This window comes from Salmo trutta, chromosome 24 (genome assembly GCF_901001165.1).
Source record: "Salmo trutta chromosome 24, fSalTru1.1, whole genome shotgun sequence".
Taxonomy (NCBI): domain Eukaryota; kingdom Metazoa; phylum Chordata; class Actinopteri; order Salmoniformes; family Salmonidae; genus Salmo; species Salmo trutta.
In genome coordinates, this window is record NC_042980.1 from 27,297,820 (window position 1) to 27,316,964 (window position 19,145).

General features: G+C 43.8%; 1 protein-coding gene across 1 annotated transcript in view; it reads left to right on the forward strand.

Annotated features, from left to right (window-relative positions):
* Positions 1-18,438, forward strand: part of LOC115160519 (protein ITPRID2) — a 58,498-nt gene extending 40,060 nt beyond the window's left edge. Inside the window, exons 9-18 of the mRNA XM_029710687.1 lie at positions 109-848; positions 1,436-1,496; positions 5,268-6,202; positions 6,251-7,777; positions 8,004-8,078; positions 8,789-8,916; positions 9,516-9,660; positions 11,830-12,327; positions 13,284-13,417; positions 13,718-18,438. Of these exons, the coding sequence (XP_029566547.1) occupies positions 109-848; positions 1,436-1,496; positions 5,268-6,202; positions 6,251-7,777; positions 8,004-8,078; positions 8,789-8,916; positions 9,516-9,660; positions 11,830-12,327; positions 13,284-13,400 (4,226 nt within the window). The 3' untranslated portion in view covers positions 13,401-13,417; positions 13,718-18,438. The remainder of the gene's footprint in view (positions 1-108; positions 849-1,435; positions 1,497-5,267; positions 6,203-6,250; positions 7,778-8,003; positions 8,079-8,788; positions 8,917-9,515; positions 9,661-11,829; positions 12,328-13,283; positions 13,418-13,717) is intronic.
* Positions 18,439-19,145: the final 707 nt, after the last annotated feature.

Sequence of the window (19,145 nt, forward strand, 5' to 3'; positions counted from 1 at the left end):
CTCATTGTTTCTATTTTGATTCTTAGTTTATCACGTTTACGCCCTCTTTCTTCCCTTAAACTAAAAGTTGTATTTTAATTCCAGTTTCCTCTTTCTTTCCCCCTAAAGGTCGTTTCCGTCAGATCGCGGTCCTGACCACAGTGGCCAACGAATTATTCCATCTCTACTCCCAGGTGTCGGGCCAGCCCGTCCAAAAGATCTGCAGTCTGGATGGGGAACCCCTTACCATCATCACTCCTTCTCCTCTGAAGAGGAACAACTCAGCCCTGAATGCAGCCAAGATCCTAAAGAAGACCATCACCAAGCATAACCTGTTCGGTGGGGCAGCAGAGGAAGTCTCTCATAGCACCACAGCCCTGTCTACTACCACAGAGAAACAAGCAGACCAATTGAGTCCAGGTACAGGGGACAGCGCCATCACTACTGACTCCGACCACAAGGGGGAGCTCAAGCAGAAGGCCTTCATGAAGAAGGAATCTACTTCTCCGGCTATGTTGACTGAGGACAGCCACTCTAGAGGCAGCACTGAAGCCCCCCTGAGCATCAACAGACACCACCCTGGAGTGAATGGAGACAGTCCTAAGCTAAATAGAAATGGCCTGGCGTTGACAGGAAGTGGAGAAAATCACATCTCGTTCACTGTCAGTGTTGTCCCTGAGGAGGCCCAGGAGGGTGACCTGCGCTTGTGCAGCGAGGCTGACCTGGAGAAAGAGCACCAGGAAATCCATCAGAAGGGCCAGAGGGCCATCCGATCAACCCCAGACGAGGAACCTAACTACAGCCTGATGCCCAACCCTCACATCGACCACCACCACACGCAGGCCAAGGATTCCTTTGAGATGGAAGAGGTAGGAGGACCATACTCACACAGGGGTTGAGGGGGGTTCAAATCTTGGCTTAGTTGTACTGTTGCACTGCTCCCTCCAGATTGAGATGGAGGTAGGACCGTCCGCAGAAACACAGGGTTGTGGAGACGGGTTCAATTCTTGACTGAGTTTCGCTATACTGCCCTCCTAGTTCAATATACAGTTTTCTTCTTATCTCCTGGTTCTCACACTGGGCTGTTTTTTTAAAACCCTGGTTTTAGCTGTCCTAGCAGATATTGTGGAAAGCTAAGGTCACGAACTCGCATCTATAAATAAGTAAGAACAGTAAGAGCAAGCATATGGAGGACCCTGGAGACCAAGTTATTATTGTGACTCCATCTGCAGTTTATCCCTCTCTCTCCAGATCTAGCAGAACGGGGTAATAGTTACAGTAACTGGAGGGAGGGGGCTGTATGCATCAGAAGTGTGTCAGTGTAGAAGTTGCCCCAAGTGTTTTTCTGTTTGGCTTTGTTTCACCACACAATAGAAGTAACTGTGGAAGCCTTATGTTCCACATACTGTAGGAATGAAGAGGATTAAGTAAGTAAAATGTTTATCTATCCTCTCAGGTCCAGAGTAATGAGGATGAAGCTCTACCTGGAACTTGCAGCCCCTCTAGAGCTGGCAGTGGTGAGTCTGGCCTGCATGCTATACACCTTATAAGACATTATAAAGGTCATAATACTTTTCAGATTGATGTAAGGTGTTACCAAACTCTCCAACGTGCTCAATCACTTTATTACGTTACAAAACCATATGTTCTGTTGTTGATCAGTAAAATGAGTTAACTGGCATAATCACCATCTCTCAAATATTCACTAACATGTTGTTGTCTTATGCAAAGTATTTAAATACTACTGTAGTGTACTCTGGAATTTTCCATATTGGCCTTTTAGGCAAAAAAGACACAGGTGTATCCTGGCCAGTTTTGTCCACCGTCAACTAATTGTAGCACAGGTTTTAGATTTATGATGTCAGGGAAGAAGAGCGCAGATATTTAGGGAGCATTTTGAGGATGGTGAATGAATGGTTTCATTTAGCTATTATTTCTAAGAAAATTGCTACTTAGAACACATGGACCAGTGACAATCCATTATAATTGAGTGACCCAACTAAAACAAAGGGACGCTTTCCTCAGGAACTTATACATGTTTTATTAGATAAGACCTTAGATAAAACCAGTATATTTATTTTCCTACTGACCATGATACTCTATTAGAACATAGAGCCTCAGGGATGTGCTCTTCAGGGAATCACTATAACCCAAAATGCATGGAGCTGAAGTTAACTAAATGGATGACGTATGCCCTCTGGTGGGTAACTCTGTGCTTTTTAAATGTGTGTATAATACAAGTTGTAGAGATGGGTTGGTTGTTTAGCAACAAAACAGACGGGGTTGCCTTAGATTGTTGATAACATGTTGAAAACATAAAGTTGCAGAATGAGCACTTGTGTCAAATACATCGTTACAATAATTGGTTAGGTGGATCGCTAGCTAGCAATTTTTAGCCATATTAGCATAGACATGACATCAGTCAAAAGCAGAGCGACGCTGACCACTTCTCAGAATGGTGCTGTCTAGCAAGATCACTTAATGATGAATTAGTAATCTAAATAACAAACCGAATATGCTAGCATAATGTCAGGCTACTGTTAAACCAAAAACACCATATCATTTCTTATGACAATTTAGGATGATTGTGCTGAAATGTTAAAAAACAAATCTCATGCGGAGCTGTGTTTAACTCCATCTGTTCTAAAATGTGATTAGTTCGGCTGGGTAGCCACCCTTACTTATGTCATTCAAGACGATCCAAATGCATATTCCCATGAAACTGGTTGGGATCAAATGGTTGGCATGCATGCCGCATGGCCGTTTCACCTGTAAAACGTGAAGAATTAGGATTCACGATTGACATTAATGATGGCATTATTTATGATAAGGTAGGCCTAATTTGGTGTTTTAGATTTTTTTTATATTAAAATGTTATTTTAGCCATTTACAGTATGTGTAGGCATTGGCAATCATGCAATTTGGATGATGCATTGTATGTACAGTACCAGTCAAAAGTTTGGACACACCTACAAATTCAAGGGTTTTTCTTTATTTTTACAATTTTCTACATTGTAGAATAACAGTGAAGATATAAAAACTATGAAATAACACGTATGGAATCATGTAGTAACCAAAAAAGTTAAACAAATCAAAATATATTTTAGATTCTTCAAAGTAGCCACCCTGTGCCTTGATGACAGCTTTGCACACTCTTTACATTTTCTCAACCAGCTTCACCTGGAATGCTTTTCCAACAGACTTGAAGGAGTTCCCACATATGCTGAGCACTTGTTGGCAGCTTTTCCTTCACTCTGTGTCCAACTCATCCCAAACCATCTCAGTTGGGATTAGGTCGGGTGATTGTGGATGCCAGGTCATCTCATGCAGCACACCATCACTCTACTCCTTGGTCATATAGCCCTTACACAGCCTGGATAGTCCCATTAAGCACAAAGCAGATGGAATGGCGTATCGCTGCAGAATGCTGTGGTAGCCATGCTGGTTAAGTGTGCCTTGAATTCTAAATAAATCACTGACAGTGTCACCAGCAAAGCACCATCACACCACCACCTCCATGCTTCACGTGGGAACTACACATGTGGAGATCATCCGTTCACCTACTCTGCGTCTCACAAAGACACGGCGGTTGGAACCAAACATCTCAAATTTGGACTAATCAGACCAAAGGACAGATTTCCACCGGTCTAATGTCCATTGCTCGTGTTTCTTGGCCCAAGCAAGTCTCTTCTTCTTATTCATGTCCTTTAGTAGTTGTTTCTTTGCAGCAAATCAACCATGAAGGCCTGATTTCACACCGTCTCCTCTGAACAGTTGATGTTGAGATGTGTCTGTTACTTGAACTCTGAAGCATTTTTTGGGCTGCAATTTCTGAGGCTGGTAACTCTAATGAACTTATCCTCTGCAGCAGAGGTAACTCTGGATCTTCCTTTCCTGTGTCGGTCCTCATGAGAGACAGTTTCATCATAACGCTTGATGATTTTTGCGACTGTACTTGACGAAACTTTGAAAGTTATTGAAATTTTCCGTATTGACTGACCTTCATGTCTTAAAGTAATGGTGGACTGTCGTTTCTCTTTGCTTATTTGAGCTGTTCTTGCCATAATATGGACTTGATCTTTCACCAAATAGGGCTATCTTCTGTATACCACCCCTACCTTGTCACAACACAACTGATCGTCTCAAACGCATTAAGAAGGAACGAAATGTAGTGTTGATGTCTTCACTATTATTCTACAATGTAGAAAATAGTAAAAATAAAGAAAAATCCTTGAATGAGTAGATGTGTCCAAACTTTTGACTGGTATTGTATATTCTAAAATCATTTAAACAATAGGCTTCATGTCAGTACCAACTTTCATTCAGAAATGCTGGCTTAATAATAATAATAATAATAATAATAATAATAAAATGGCGCTCCCTAAACAAACAGCACTACACCACTGGTTATAATAAATGTAAAGCGATTGACGTGTGGTTAACTGATAATTGGGACAGCGTCATGGCGCTGCTTTGCGACAAGCATGGAAACTCATCTTGATAAATCAATCACGGCCAGATTTTTGTTTTCAGTGAATCTCTGCGAATACAAGTCATCAAAGGTCATAAGGCCTACATTGTTTCAATAACAATATAGCTGAAACAACTATTGGCTTCATTGATTTACTGAATTTACTCTCTTGTAATTGTAGGCTAGGTTCCTTGCTGATAGATTCTTTTAAATATTATAGTAACAGTAGGCCTCCTACACCATAAGCTCTAAAGGGGTTACTGACCGCAATCAATTGAATTAATAATAACAAGTGTTGATTATTTGGCCTTGGCGAGAGCACAACGAATGGAAGAAAACAGCGCTGCTGGAAGGGCTGCTGGAAGTGCTGCAGATTAATTGAAGTACATTTGCCAAATTATATAATTACTCTAAATAAATGACATAATTGAAAATACTACACCAGCATGATTTAGCCATAGAGGATCAATAACTTATTCATAAAAAATAGCTGTAGATTGTGTATTGTCACATTTATGAGCGCATAGGCCTAGTTAGTCTACAGTCGGGAGTCCTGCAATTGGGCAGCCCGCGCGGTAGCAGAGAGAACAGTCTATGACTAAGGTGGCTGAGGTCTTTGGCAATTTTTAGGGCCTTCCTCTGACACCGCCTGGTATAGAGGTCCTGGATGGCAGGAAGCTTTGCCCCATCGACGTACTGGGCCGTAAGCACTAGCCCTGCCACATCCGATGAGCGTCGAAGCCGGTCTAGTGCGATTCAATCTTAGTCCTGTATTGATGCTTTGCCTGTTTGATCTCTCTCCCTATCTCTATTACAGAACAACAACTGAGAACAACCAGCCAGCAGTCAGACAGTAGTGGCTTTGCAGAGGGCCCCTCTACTGATGGCTCAGCTAACAATTTAAAGGTACAGGAGAGCGCTGACAGCTGTGACTGTGAGACCATGCTGATGTCCTACGCTGGGGAGGTGACCACTCCTCTAGCCCTTGAACACCCTGCCTTTGAGAGGCTGCAGTTGAAGGAGGAACAGGAGGAGGAGGATGTGCAGACACCCTCTGTCCTACAGAAACACCTTGAGGAAGACGGGAGGGGGAGCAAGAGCCCTATTGGGGAGGAGGAGGAGGAGCAGCGGCAGGAGGTGCCACAGTACACCTTCCACCAGTTACCTAAACCAGGAGATAGAGGAGTGGCCCAAGACTCGGAGCAGGACCAGCAGCATAGCACTGCTGAGGAAGCTGCTTCTAATCCTGCCTCTGAGACTCCTCAGTCAACTCCTGAGACTTGCCATACTGTTGACACGGCTACAGTGCCTGGTCCTACAGAAGACCATGGCTCCATCCTGACCCCTGACTGCAGCGCCTCTGGTGCCCCAGCCAGGGAGGGTGTGCCTGACAGGGTGGAGATGGAAGCCAGGCTCTCCAGCCCTAACCCCAGCTGCCCCATCCTCAGTGCCTCAGCCAGGGTCCACGGGGCCCTCTACAGGGCCCAGCAGGGGGCCTCGTCCCCAGGCCTCCAGGGCTCCTGCATGGAGGGGAAGGGGACAGTGAGGGATCTGTTCAGGAGAAGAGCCCCCCTGACGAGGTCCCGATCCCTGCCTACCTCCCTCCTCAGCCCCTCCCGTGCGGTCTCCTCTGTCAGGATCCAGTTTGGCCAGGGGACAGTCAGGCACTGCACTCGGACGGTCTTTTCCTACCGATACACCCCAGAGGTGCAGGTGGAGGAGGAGGTGCAGGTGGAGGAGGAGGTGCAGGTGGAGGAGGAGGTGCAGGTGGAGGAGGAGGGGCAGGTGGAGGAGGAGCAGGTGGAGGAGGAGGAGCTGGAGGTGGGGTCCATTGTGGAAGAGGAGGTTGCGGAGGAGGAGGTTCAGAGGAGAGGCAGCTTTTGCTCTATCTTAATTATCAACAGAGAGGCCGAGCCATCTCATGGCCCTGGGCTACAGAGAGATGGGGAGCTGAGAAAGCTTCAAGACAGAGTTCCCCCTTACCGCCTGGCCATCCCCCGCTACCTGACCCGCTCAACCGTCTCACTGCACAGCCACAGCCCCCCTCCTGAGTGGGGAGAGAGACCTCTGGTGGAGCACCACAGTGCCTGGAGCACCTGTAGTGTACCTAACCTTACCCAACGTAACCTGGCACAGCATAACCACCCTAACCTGAACCACTTCAATAACCCTAACCTCACCCAGCACAGCAACCCTAACTTAAACCTCACCCAGCACAGCAACCCTAACTTAAACCTCACCCAGCACAGCAACCCTAACTTAAACCTCACCCAGCACAGCAACCCTAACTTAAACCTCACCCAGCACAGCAACCCTAACTTAAACCTCACCCAGCACAGCAACCCTAACTTAAACCTCACCCAGCACAGCAACCCTAACTTAAACCTCACCCAGCACAGCAACTCTAACTTAAACCTCACCCAGCACAGCAACCCTGACTTCAGCCTCACCCAGCACAGCAACCCTGACTTCAGCCTCACCCAGCACAGCAACCCTGACTTCAGCCTCACCCAGCACAGCAACCCTGACTTCAGCCTCACCCAGCACAGCAACCCTGACTTCAGCCTCACCCAGCACAGCAACCCTGACTTCAGCCTCACCCAGCACAGCAACCCTGATTTCATCCTCACCCAGCACAGCAACCCTAACCTGGCGCACTTCAATTACCCTAACCTCACCCAACACAGCAACCCTGACTTCAACCTCACCCAGCACAGCAACCCTAACCTGGCGCACTTCAATTACCCTAACCTCACTCAACACAGCAACCCTAACTCTAACCTCACACAACACAACCTAGCCCAACACAATAACCCTAACCTCCCACAGCACACAGCCCCCAACTTACCCCATCATATGGCCCCTAACCATCCTCACCAGAGTCCTCCTTACACTAACAACATGGACAAAACCCTTCCACACAACTTCCCACACAGCACACACTACCCCTTTTCCCCGTACAGCTCCTCCTATAATACCCCGCCCCATAGCGACCCATTCAGTTCACCTTACTGTAACTACCACGGTAACCCATATAGTGGGTCCTACAGCTACCCACACAGCAACAATCATTATACTGCCCATAGTTCTTACTCTAACCCATCACACACACCTTCCAAACTGCCTCCACATCTCTCTACTGCCCCCTATGGAGAAACATACAGTACTCCATTCCCTGGCCACCATCATCTGTTTCATTTCCCCCATGGAGTTGACCCTATGGGGGCAGCCCCTAATTCCCACCCTCCACCAGCCCTGTCTACCACTGAGATGCAGCTCAGACGGGTCCTACATGACATCAGAGGAAGTGTACAGAACTTGGCTCAGGTGAGACAAAACAACTACACACTGGCGTAAGTCGCTTTGGATAAAAGCGTCTGCTAAATGGCAAATATAGTATAGTAGTACATATGTGTTCTATAACTTTCTGCAAGGCTCTTCGCAGTTTTAACAACTAACACTAGCCATCCCACCCATAATGCAAGCAGAGACGTTTGCACGCTAGTTTATCAGTGACTAAGTATTTGATCTGTGGTTTCTCTACCCTCAACAGAATTCATCCGAATGCAGAGCAGACACTCCCTCAGACGTTTTCAATCCTCAGAGATCTGCCCAGCCACTGTTAGAGGTATTCACTCACCTGACCTGCCACTCTTAAAGAAATTCAATCCATGATTACCTATTCTGTCCTCCAACCTCTCCTGGGGTGTGTCTTGGAGGTTGGGAAATAGGTCAAATACACATCTCTGTGGCCTTTTGTCAATTTGATTTGCTGAACTCCTGCATCCTCTCTCCTCCGTCCTCTCTTGCCTCCTTTAGAAAAAGGTCAAAGGTAATCGAGGAGAGGCGGCATGGATGAAAATGCACTTGTATGAAATGACTCTCGTTCTCCATTCTCACTTCATCAGGCAAATGTTTACAGGGGTGGATCCCAAAATAAATGTGTAAAGTGATAAAAACAAATGAAGTTAGTTGTGCAAGACAATTTTATAGATACAATTATAAGTAGCATATTGTTTCTAAACCTGTGCATGCTTTTCTCCTCCGACAAAACGAAATCTGATTCAAAGGGAGCGTGGCAGATATATCAAAACTCTTCCGCGAAGGGCTCAGGTAGATTACACAATACTATCATTGATGAAAGGTGGCTATCGAAGAGGGGAGGACAGTCTTCCGTTTGTGTACTAACAAATTGACACTCGTCGACCACTTATCTGTTTCTGGGTCGCGGAGGAGAGACTACAGAAGACAGTCTTTTGCCCAAATGAAAATCTCCCTGTGTCTCTGTGACAATAGACAATAAAGTAATCTTCTTCATTGTTCTCCCCCTCCTCTCAGACCTCTCTCCAGAAGGAGCTGCAGGCTAAGAGGAGTCTGAATGTGTTCCGGACCCAGATGATGGCTCTGGAAGTGTCCCTGATGAAACAACAGGCGTTAGTCTACCAGCACCTCAGTCATGATGAGAGGTAAGCTAGAGGCCCTCGGACACGGATGTTAGCAGAGTCTGTGACAGACAGACATGCATGCAATACATGTGTCTTAGTAGGGCGTTGGTCCACCACGAACCAGAACAGCGTCAATGCTCCTTGGCAAAGATTCTATAAGTGTCTGGAACTATGCAACACCATTCTTCCACAAGAAATTACAACATTTGGTGTTTTGTTGATGGTGGTGGAAAACGCTATCTCAGGCGCTGCTCCAGAATCTCCCATTAGTGTTCAATTGGGTTGAGATCTGGTGATTGAGGTGGTCATTGCATATGGTTTACATCATTTTCATGCTCATCAAACCATTCAGTGACCACTCGTGTCCTGTGGATGGGGGCATTGTCATCCTATACGGGCATAGCCATGGTAGCAAAATGAATGGCCTGTCCAGCATTTTTATACATGACCCTAAGCCTGATGGGATGTTAATTGCTTAATTAACTTGGGGATCACACCTGTGTGGAAGCACCTGCTTTCAATATACTTTGTATCCCTCACTTAATCAAGTTTTTCCATTATTTTGGCAGTTACCTGTACATACATGGTAACAGTGGTCTCTTTCTGTTTGTGATTGCCAGGCAGGAGGCGGAGCAGCTGCAGGGCCTGCGGTCAGCAGTGAGATGGGAGCTGAAGGAACTAGAGCTCCAGCTGGAGGATCGGCTGCTGACCTTGAACGAACAGCTCCGCTCTGCCAGCCACCACAGTCTCTACCGCCATCACATGGTCGGTACCTGAAACTACACCTGGAAACACACACACACACACACACACACACAGACCGGACCGACTGATACTCTCTCGCACGTTCTCTCACTCATAACTCCTAAACATGTTGGATAAATGGTTTGTCATAACTCAGTTTGCTCATGGCACCTACTGTGGTTCCTCTGGGTTCTTCTCATTTGACATGACATCAGGCTGCATGTACATCACTACTCTTGTTTGTTGTTTAGCCACCCATCATATCATCCCGTACCTCTTCTTTAGTGTAACATTAGTGTGGTTGATATTTATCTCTCCTTTCCCCTGTACGGTATGAAGAGCGGTCACAGCATGTACAACCTGTCTAACAGTTCTGCTCTGAGAGCTATGGAGCCGGTGAATACCTGCAGTGGGTCTGGGCTTTTATTTTCTAGGTTGTTCCTCCTGTAATGGTGTGTGTTCTATTCAGAGAAATATAATGAACTTGCTTTCACTTCCTTGTATTGTTATTGGCTGCACGTCCAACCGTCACAGAACATTCACATGAATAGGAATGTCTGTTCTTGGAATTCTAATTCTACAGTGCGTTCGAACCCCTTGACTTCTTCCACATTTTGTTACTTTGCAGCCTTGTTCTAAAAATTGATTTAAATAGTTTTTTTCCCTCATCAATCTACACACAATACCCCATAATGACAAAGCAAAAACAGGTTGTTTTTTCTTGGGCACATTTTATTAAAAAAACTGAAATTTCACATTTACATAAGTATTCAGACCCTTTACTCAGTACTTTGTTGAAGCACATTTGACAGCGATTTCAGCCTTGAGTCTTCTTGGGTATGACGCTACAAGCTTGGCACACCTGTATTTGGGGAGTGTCTACCATTCTTCTCTGCAGATCCTCTCAAGCTCTGTCAGGTTAGATGAGGAGCATTGCTGCACAGCTATTTTCAGGTCTCTCCAGAGATGTTCAATCTGGTTCAAGTCCGGGCTTTGGCAGGGCCACTCAAGGACATCCCAAAACCACTCCTGCGTTGTCTTGGCTGTGTGCTTAGGGTCATTGACTTGTTAGAAGGTGAACCTTCGACCCAGTCTGAGGTCCTGAGTGCTCTGGAGCAGGTTTTCATCAATGATCTCTCTGTACTTTGCTCTGTTCATCTTACCCTGGATCCTGATTAGTCTCTCAGTCCCTGCCACTGAAAAACATCCCCACAGCATGATGCTGCCACCACCATGCTTCACTGTAGGGATGGTGCCAGGTTTCCTCCAGACATGATGGTGCCATGTTTCCTCCAGATGTGATGCTTGGCATTCAGGCTGAAGAGTTCAATCTTGGTTTCATCAGACCAGAGAATCTTGTTTGAGAGTCCTTTAGGGCCTTTTGGAAAACTCCAAGTGGGCTGTCATGTGCCTTTTACTGAGGAGTGGCTTCCGTCTGGCCACTCTACCACTAAGGCCTGATTGGTGGAGTGCTGCAGAGATGGTTGTCCTTATGGAAGGTTCTCCCATCTCCACAGAGGAACTCTGGAGCTCTGTCAGAGTGACCATCAGGTTCTTGGTCCACCTCCCAGACCAAGGCCCTTCTACCCCCAATTGCTCAGTTTGGCCATGCGGTCAGTCTTGGTAGTTCCAAACTTCTTCCATTTAAGAATGATGGAGGCCACAGTGTTCTTGGGGACCTTCAATGCTGCAGAAATGTTTAGGTACCTTTCCCCAGATCTGTGCCTCGACACAATCCTTTCTCGGAGCTCTACGGGCAATTCCTCATGTCTTGGTTTTTGCTCTGACATGCACTGTCAACTGTGAGCCCTTATATAGACAGGTGTGTGCCTTTCCAAATCATGTCCAATCAAATGAATTTACCACAGGTGGTCCATTCAAGTTGTAGAAACATCTCAAGGATGATCAACGTAAACAGGATGCACCTGAGCTCAATTTTGAATCTCATAGCAAAGGGTCTGAATACTTATTTTTAATACATTTGCAAAAATGTAAAAATAACTGTTTTGGCTTTGTCAATGTGGGGTATTGTGTGTAGATTTGTTGAGGATTTTTGAATAAGGCTGTAACGTAACAAAATGAAAAATACAGGGAAAGGGTCTGACTACTTTCCGAATGCACCGTATGGTTTTACTCTTGTCGCACTTCACTATGTGTCATGCTTGTGGTTTGTGTGGTTTCTCCCTCCAGATGTCGAACCTGCTGATGGAACCGCTGTACCTGCAGACAGAGCTGGGCTACGAGGGTGGGGCAGAGAGCAGACCAAGCATGGCACCAACCCCGAGCTCAGGCTGCTCCTCCAGGTCAGCCAGTCCAATGAGGTCCTCCAGATATCACCCAGGCCCCTCCCACGCCCCAGAGCTGCCCCTCCCAGGCCCCCAGAAGACAGAGGTGTACCAAGCCTCCATCACCCTCACCCCAGCCCCCCCTCCACGGCCTGGTGCCTCCACAGGATTCTCCCAGGGCCAGATTGGTCCTCTAGAGGCCCAGGACCATGCCATAGACCAGGCACTGACAGGAGAGCAACATCCAGAGGATCGAGCACAAGGAGAGGAAGAGGACAGAGGAGGAAGAGGGGCAGCTGTAGACCCTCACCTGCTAGAGGAGAGGGGTAGGGAGGGAGGAAGAGGACAAAGATTAGGCGTAGGAAGGGCAAACAACCCCCAGCTACAGCAGCTCATCAAGGAGGTAAGTGAGCTCAGTGTGTTCTAGGATTCTATTTTAGAATAAAGGTCAACATTGAGATTCTATTCTATTTTAGAATACTGGACAACATTAAGATTTGTCCTTCACTGAACTATGAGTGCTCAAATTGGACCCTGCCCAGTGCCTGACAGTATTTGTGTTTGAGGTGCAATAACAATGCCAATATCGCCCAGGACATGTTGTATTATGTCCTTGGCTGACGGACAAGGTTACGACATCCTTATTGAAAGATGATTCCGCTCATGAAAAATCATTCACTGAGCTGATTTAAGCTTCAAAAGGAAATTGGGATTCCACAGGAACCTATGGCTATACCTTAGGACTACTTCTTAGTCAGTGGCCTGATGTCAGTGTTTGGCAGGTGTTTAAAGATGGAATCTGCAGTAAGAGGAAAACGACACCACTGGCCTCCCGACCGCCATTATTGTTTTTTTTGCCGGGCTGAGGAGCATTGTGCAGCATGGTAAAACAAATTCTGTACATATTGTGCGAAAATTGATGTCCGAGGGGAAAAAACAGTGTTCGTTGTTTGCAGTAACTTCTTGTTGTTGTAATGTTGCAAATGAAAATAGCAGTTTCACAATTAAGGATTCCAGCTTTAATTATTTTGAGGGATGAGAGATGTGTGTTTTGTGTTTAAAAAATCTCAGTTTAAAATCAACTTTATTTATGAAGCCCTTATTACACCAACAGAACAGGGTGTACTGCCAATCCTGGGTTGTGTTCATTAGAGCACTCTGTGGCAAATCGTTATGCAACGAAAAACAAGCATTTCTTATTGGGCAAGTGCTGATACTGTAGCACCTCCTTGTTTCACTCAGTTTCTGAGCATTTTCTTCTGTTTGAGTGTAGTCAATGAGTTATTCTGTCCCTTCCTATCAAAGAGACGATTTATTAATTCATTAGTCTCTCTGTGTAACTTCTGTCCTCTCTCTCAGATCAAAGAGAGCCTTGCTGATGAGATTCGACAGGAGATAGCCAGCGAGCTCCTTGCTGCCGTATCTCCACGACGATCACCTGTGTTGGCCAGAGAATACCCCCTGTTAGACTGTTGACAGGTCCTACATCTGAGGTGAGTGTCTGTCATTCTGTGGGTAGAGAATCTATCTGTTCATACTAAAAGTAATCTCTCTTTCTTCACTAAGCCATAAAGATCCTTTCATGTTATCTACACCCTGCCGTAACCAGAATCCCTGTAGCAATCCACCATACCTGATCCAGCGGAGCTCAGCTCATTTCATACACTTGTACAAATTGGTTCTTCGAGCCATATAGACCTGTTGCGATTCAGCCATCCGCTGGCACCTCTATAGCTTTCGGCTAGCACCACTATTTCTCAATGTGTAAAGAGTGTTGTTGTTTTCTCCTGCAGTTGAAGATAACCACTGGTAAAGTCTACCCATTCTACTCAACCTGAACACTGGTGAAGCCATACACTGAACAGCCCAACGACCTTTTACCACTGTTTCTACTATTTCCAGAGAGTCTGATGACGGCAGATACCTTAACACTGTGTTTTCAACCATATAGGTAGAGGGTTTTTATTTCTGTGGTTTCAACTCCTGAGTAGCCTGCTGACTGACAGATACTCTGGGGCCTCATTTATAACCGTTGCGTAAATTTCACACTAAATATCTGAATATCTGCGTGTGCCATTTCTGAAAAGACTGCATACATACAAAAATATTGAGATTTATAAACTTGGCACACACCATACATACTGTTTACTGTTATAAATCACAGCCGTCCTGAAACTGTGAGTGAAAGAGCATCGGTTCTCTGCCTGAAAAACGCCCATCATTCACCTTTTATGGTGACAAAAACGCCCATCATTCACCTTTTATGGTGACAAAAAGCCCATCATTCACCTTTTTATGGTGACAAAAACGCCCATCATTCACCTTTTTATGGTGACAAAAAAACGTCCATCATTCACCTTTTATGGTGACAAAAACGCCCATCATTCACCTTTTATGGTGACAAAAACGCCCATCATTCACCTTTTTATGGTGACAAAAACGCCCATCATTCACCTTTTCATGGTGACAAAAACGCCCATCATTCACCTTTTCATGGTGACAAAAACGCCCATCATTCACCTTTTTATGGTGACAAAAACGCCCATCATTCACCTTTTCATGGTGACAAAAACGTCCATCATTCACCTTTTCATGGTGACAAAAACGCCCATCATTCACCTTTTTATGGTGACAAAAACGCCCATCATTCACCTTTTCATGGTGACAAAAATGCCCATCATTCACCTTTTCATGGTGACAAAAATGCCCATCGTTCACCTTTTATGGTGACAAAAATGCCCATCGTTCACCTTTTATGGTGACAAAAACGCCCATCGTTCACCTTTTATGGTGACAAAAACGCCCATCGTTCAGCTTTTGTGGTGACAAAAACGCCCATCGTTCACCTTTTATGGTGACAAAAACGCCCAAAAACGCCCTTGCTGTATACTTTGGAAGTATTCGAGCAGTTTTCTAAAGGCAATAGCGAACTTGATCAAACTTGATTGCAGAATGTTAAACTTTTGCATTGACATTTGCTGTAGGCCTAGGCTATCTGATAGACAAAAAGTTTATGAAAGACAACAACTATTGCAAATTGCTGTTGAGCTGTAAGCAGACTGTTTGAATTTAATTGGGCCTAATGTTTTTTGCATTGACTTTTCGAAACAATGCTGCACTGCCCGCGAATTCTGAAACATTCTCTACTTACAGTGGTAGACATGCACACTACAATGCACCTGTTCACCTGGTACATTTTAATTTGGTTATAAACCCACTTCCTTTCTGATGCATAGAGCAAAATACTTGAAATAATAGCTTATCTAATAGGCTTAATTAAATTAGAGATGCGCATGGTAATTTGTTGTAGGCTATGGTTACTTCAGAAATATGGACCAATAATGGCCAGAAAAGGTGAAGAATTTATTCTGCAATAGTTATGAAAATATGTATTATGTGTATAAATGCAATATCGTCTACTCAAGAAATGTTAAATTGCAGTATTCAGATGTCGGCTACAGAAGTAACCTACAACCTGTCTGTTCCACCCTTAATACAACTGCGCTCTGGATCGGATGGCATACAGCAAAATACTTGAAATAGCTTATCTATTTACTACTGTGAAGTGGGTCCAATTAAAGGAGATATGAGATGAATGGTATCCTTGTTGTTGCCCTATATAGGCTACCTCGTGAGTATGACACCATCACAGAAAAGGTGAGCCATATATTATGCAATGATCATGGAGATAAATAATAGCCAGGGATATAGATGATTGTCTAATTATTTTAAAATGCAAAGATAAACTAAATATATTTTCGCTTTACTCACTAACGGAAAATGATTGCATCTTGTTATTAACCTGTTTATTGTTATGCATAAGCGTGTCCATCATATCCCCCATTTGCACAAAATATAAATGTACTTGCCTGCTTGCAATGCAATATTTCAACCACTAGAATCTGCAAAAGCATTGTCTAAAGTCTGCGAAAAGGCGAGCACGTTTTTACATCAAGTTCAGTTTTTATAAATGCCAACTTTTGAGTGAAAATTGGCACACATGTTTTGGGATATATTTTGTACCTTCCAAAGGTTTATAAATGAGTTCCCTTGTATCTTAAGACCTCTATGCTGTGTGCCTTGGAGACACTAATGCTGCTGTATACTTGCTGTTATAGTGAACTGTCTTTGTCTCTGTCTTAACCGTCCTATTTCAAACACTCAGAATGACTAACTACTGCATTACTCATGTGTTGTCGACGGGGGAATTGGAGGGGAACTAGAGTTCGCAAAGTAAAATAATTTTGACATGTACAAAATGTGTTTAAGTAACTCCTCAGTGTTTCCAGATTTCTGTGAAACATGACCTATAAATACTTACAATATGAGCTAAAGAGTTTTCCTTCTATTTTTTTATTAGGTGTGTTAAAAAGCTGTTTTTCTGTGTTGGAATGTTATGGGTGTACCCCAACAACAGAATGGTGTGGGCATATACCCGGTCATTAATAATATTAATGCTAGTAGACCGATGATTGGCTATCTCCTCCTCATGGAGATGACATCATGTTCTATGAGGAAATGGCAAGCATTTTTGTGTTTTATTTTTTTGGATTAATGCTGGCAACATATGAGTATAGGAAGAGTCAACAAAATTATTTGGATATGAGTTAACAGAATATGAACTTTTAAAAGTTAGATTTTCACTGGGTAGTTACTTTAAGGTAAATTCTAGGATCAGTGATTTCCCAGAGTGACTTTTCTCCAATTCCATCTCTGGTTGTTGGTGACATTGTTATTATGATATGATCCTGACGTTGTGTATGGGTTGTATTTAAGCACATAGATGTGGATCAGGGTGCATCTCTTGTCCTAAAGGTGAAAAATAGAGTTAGAAGCTGATAATGGTTGTATGGGAATTTAGTGTCTGCTGTAAATTACCATGCCCTCTTCTTCTAATACCATCTCTATGAGGAACTAATCTGACCTGGTTTCAAATACTATTTGAAGTCTTTTAAATACTTTGATTGTTTGCTCAGCTTGCCTGTAGTGCCAGATGGGTGGGGTTTAGCCTTTTGGGACTATTCTTAATGGCTTGTTAAGCCAGGCAAGGTCAGATAAAGTATTTGAACCCAGGTCCGGAACTAACTATGCAATACATTTCACTGTCTCTGAACTTGAAAATATAATTAGAGCTCTATATAGTCTTTCTACTATCAGACAAGATACTGTTAATTCTACTGTGTTTCTACTCTCCAGTTCAGGCCATCTGTCTCTCTATTATCTCTCTTTTTTTATTACCCCTTTAAAGAAAATATCTCAGGACAAATGCATTTAGTGGTTTTAACATCTATTTAAGATAAGAAATACAGGTATGAATTTTTGTTTGTTTTTAATGTGAGACACTAAGAAAAACACGCATCCGGGTCGAATTCATTAGGCACCAAACGGAGGGAAATTGATTGAATCGGTGAGGGACTAACTGGACTTACTTTCTGTATGATTTTTTTAAATAACGTTTTCCATTGTTACCCTAATGAACACAACCCAGGACAAAGGTGTGAAATGAATATAATGCATACATTTAAGTGGTGCTTTTTAAAAGCAGTAGTTGATGCAACCCAATTAAACTTGTCGTTTCCGGTTTGAACAAATTATGTACATAATGTTTGTTAAAATTAAATATTGGTGCACCTAAAATATTGAAGGAATGCAAAAGGGACTCATTTCGTGGAATGACCCACTTACTACATAGCTGTAGATGATCTGTACTTACCTGTAGCTTACTTGTACTTACTAATGGTCAAGAACAGACGAACATGCAACTTATAACATCTCTTTTCCCCTATATGCTGAACTGTGCTTCACCCCTGAGGTGGCACCCAGTCGCTTGTCCGGCCCGCTCCACACCTCCAGCCCCTGCCTCTAATTCTCTGGCATTTCCTCCAGAGGTATTAGGTGTTCCTAGGTCGTACGTGTTTAGAGGCACAGAATGATCCCTGAGCATAAATGGGCACCATTGATGGCAAGGCGAAAACACACTGGGTGCGCCTCAAATGGCATCCTATTCCCTACATAGTTCACTACTTTTAACCAGGGTCAAAAGTAGTGCAGTAGGGAATAAAGTGCCATTTGAGACACAGAACTGCCCCATCAATGGGCACTGGGACTGTGGGCCTGTTTGTGTGTCACTCAGTTTGACTTGGCGTGGTGTAAATAACAGGTCTGTGTTGCTGAGGTTATTACTTTTCTCTAAAGCGCTCCTTTATATTGTTTATTATGGTTTCTCTGTGTACAGCACGTTGACACATTGTGAACATTACATCAGCGTACTGTGTTTTGTCTTCTCATTCTAGCTTGGATTATCTGCCATTCCTAGACAGATGCCAGATACAGAGAAATGGGTCATTTATGGGTCATCAAAGTCCTCATTGAGGACTGCATGTCAGAATGTTGTTGTTTTGGTCAGTCCTTGCAGACTACTACATCATCCACAAATAAACATGTTATTTATTTGTATGTATTTGAACATTGTGGTTACATTAATGATGAATGAAATCAAATAAATCTAATTCAAGAATTATGGGTGTCGGGAGCTGGTCGTTTTTCCAACACCTATTATAGCGTTGGTATTTCATCAACGCTGTCCAATGCAAGCATATAAGGCTATAATATCATTTGGATTAATGTAATAACTATTGTATGTACTTTGATACAAATGTGGGGTAAAGAAAACTATGTTTTAACATGGCACCCTCTTGAACTGACCTGTATTTTCCTGCATTCTATACTAGAGCACTGAGTGGACCGATGTATTAAACATCTCTGTTTAGTTAGAACGCAGATTTTTGGAGGGTCTGTGGTTTGAAAATGCAGACTTTTGAATTTGGAAGCTAGCGCAACCCCCTGATCTGAAATATGAGGATGTATGGTGAGAATAGACTGACGAGTTTCAGAAGAAAGGACTTTGTTTCTGGCCATTTTGAGCCTGTAATCGAACCCACAAATGCTGATGCTCCAGATACTCAACTAGTCTAAAGAAGGCCAGTTTTATTGCTTCTTTAATCAGAACAACAGTTTTCAGCTGTGCTAACATAATTGCAAAAGGGTTTTCTAATGATCAATTAGCCTTTTAAAATTATTAACTTGGATTAGCTAACACAACGTGCCATTGGAACACAGGAGTGATGGTTGCTGATAATGGGCCTCTGTACACCTATGTAGATATTCCATAAAAAAAATCTGCCGTTTCCAGCTACAATAGTCATTTACAACATTAACAAT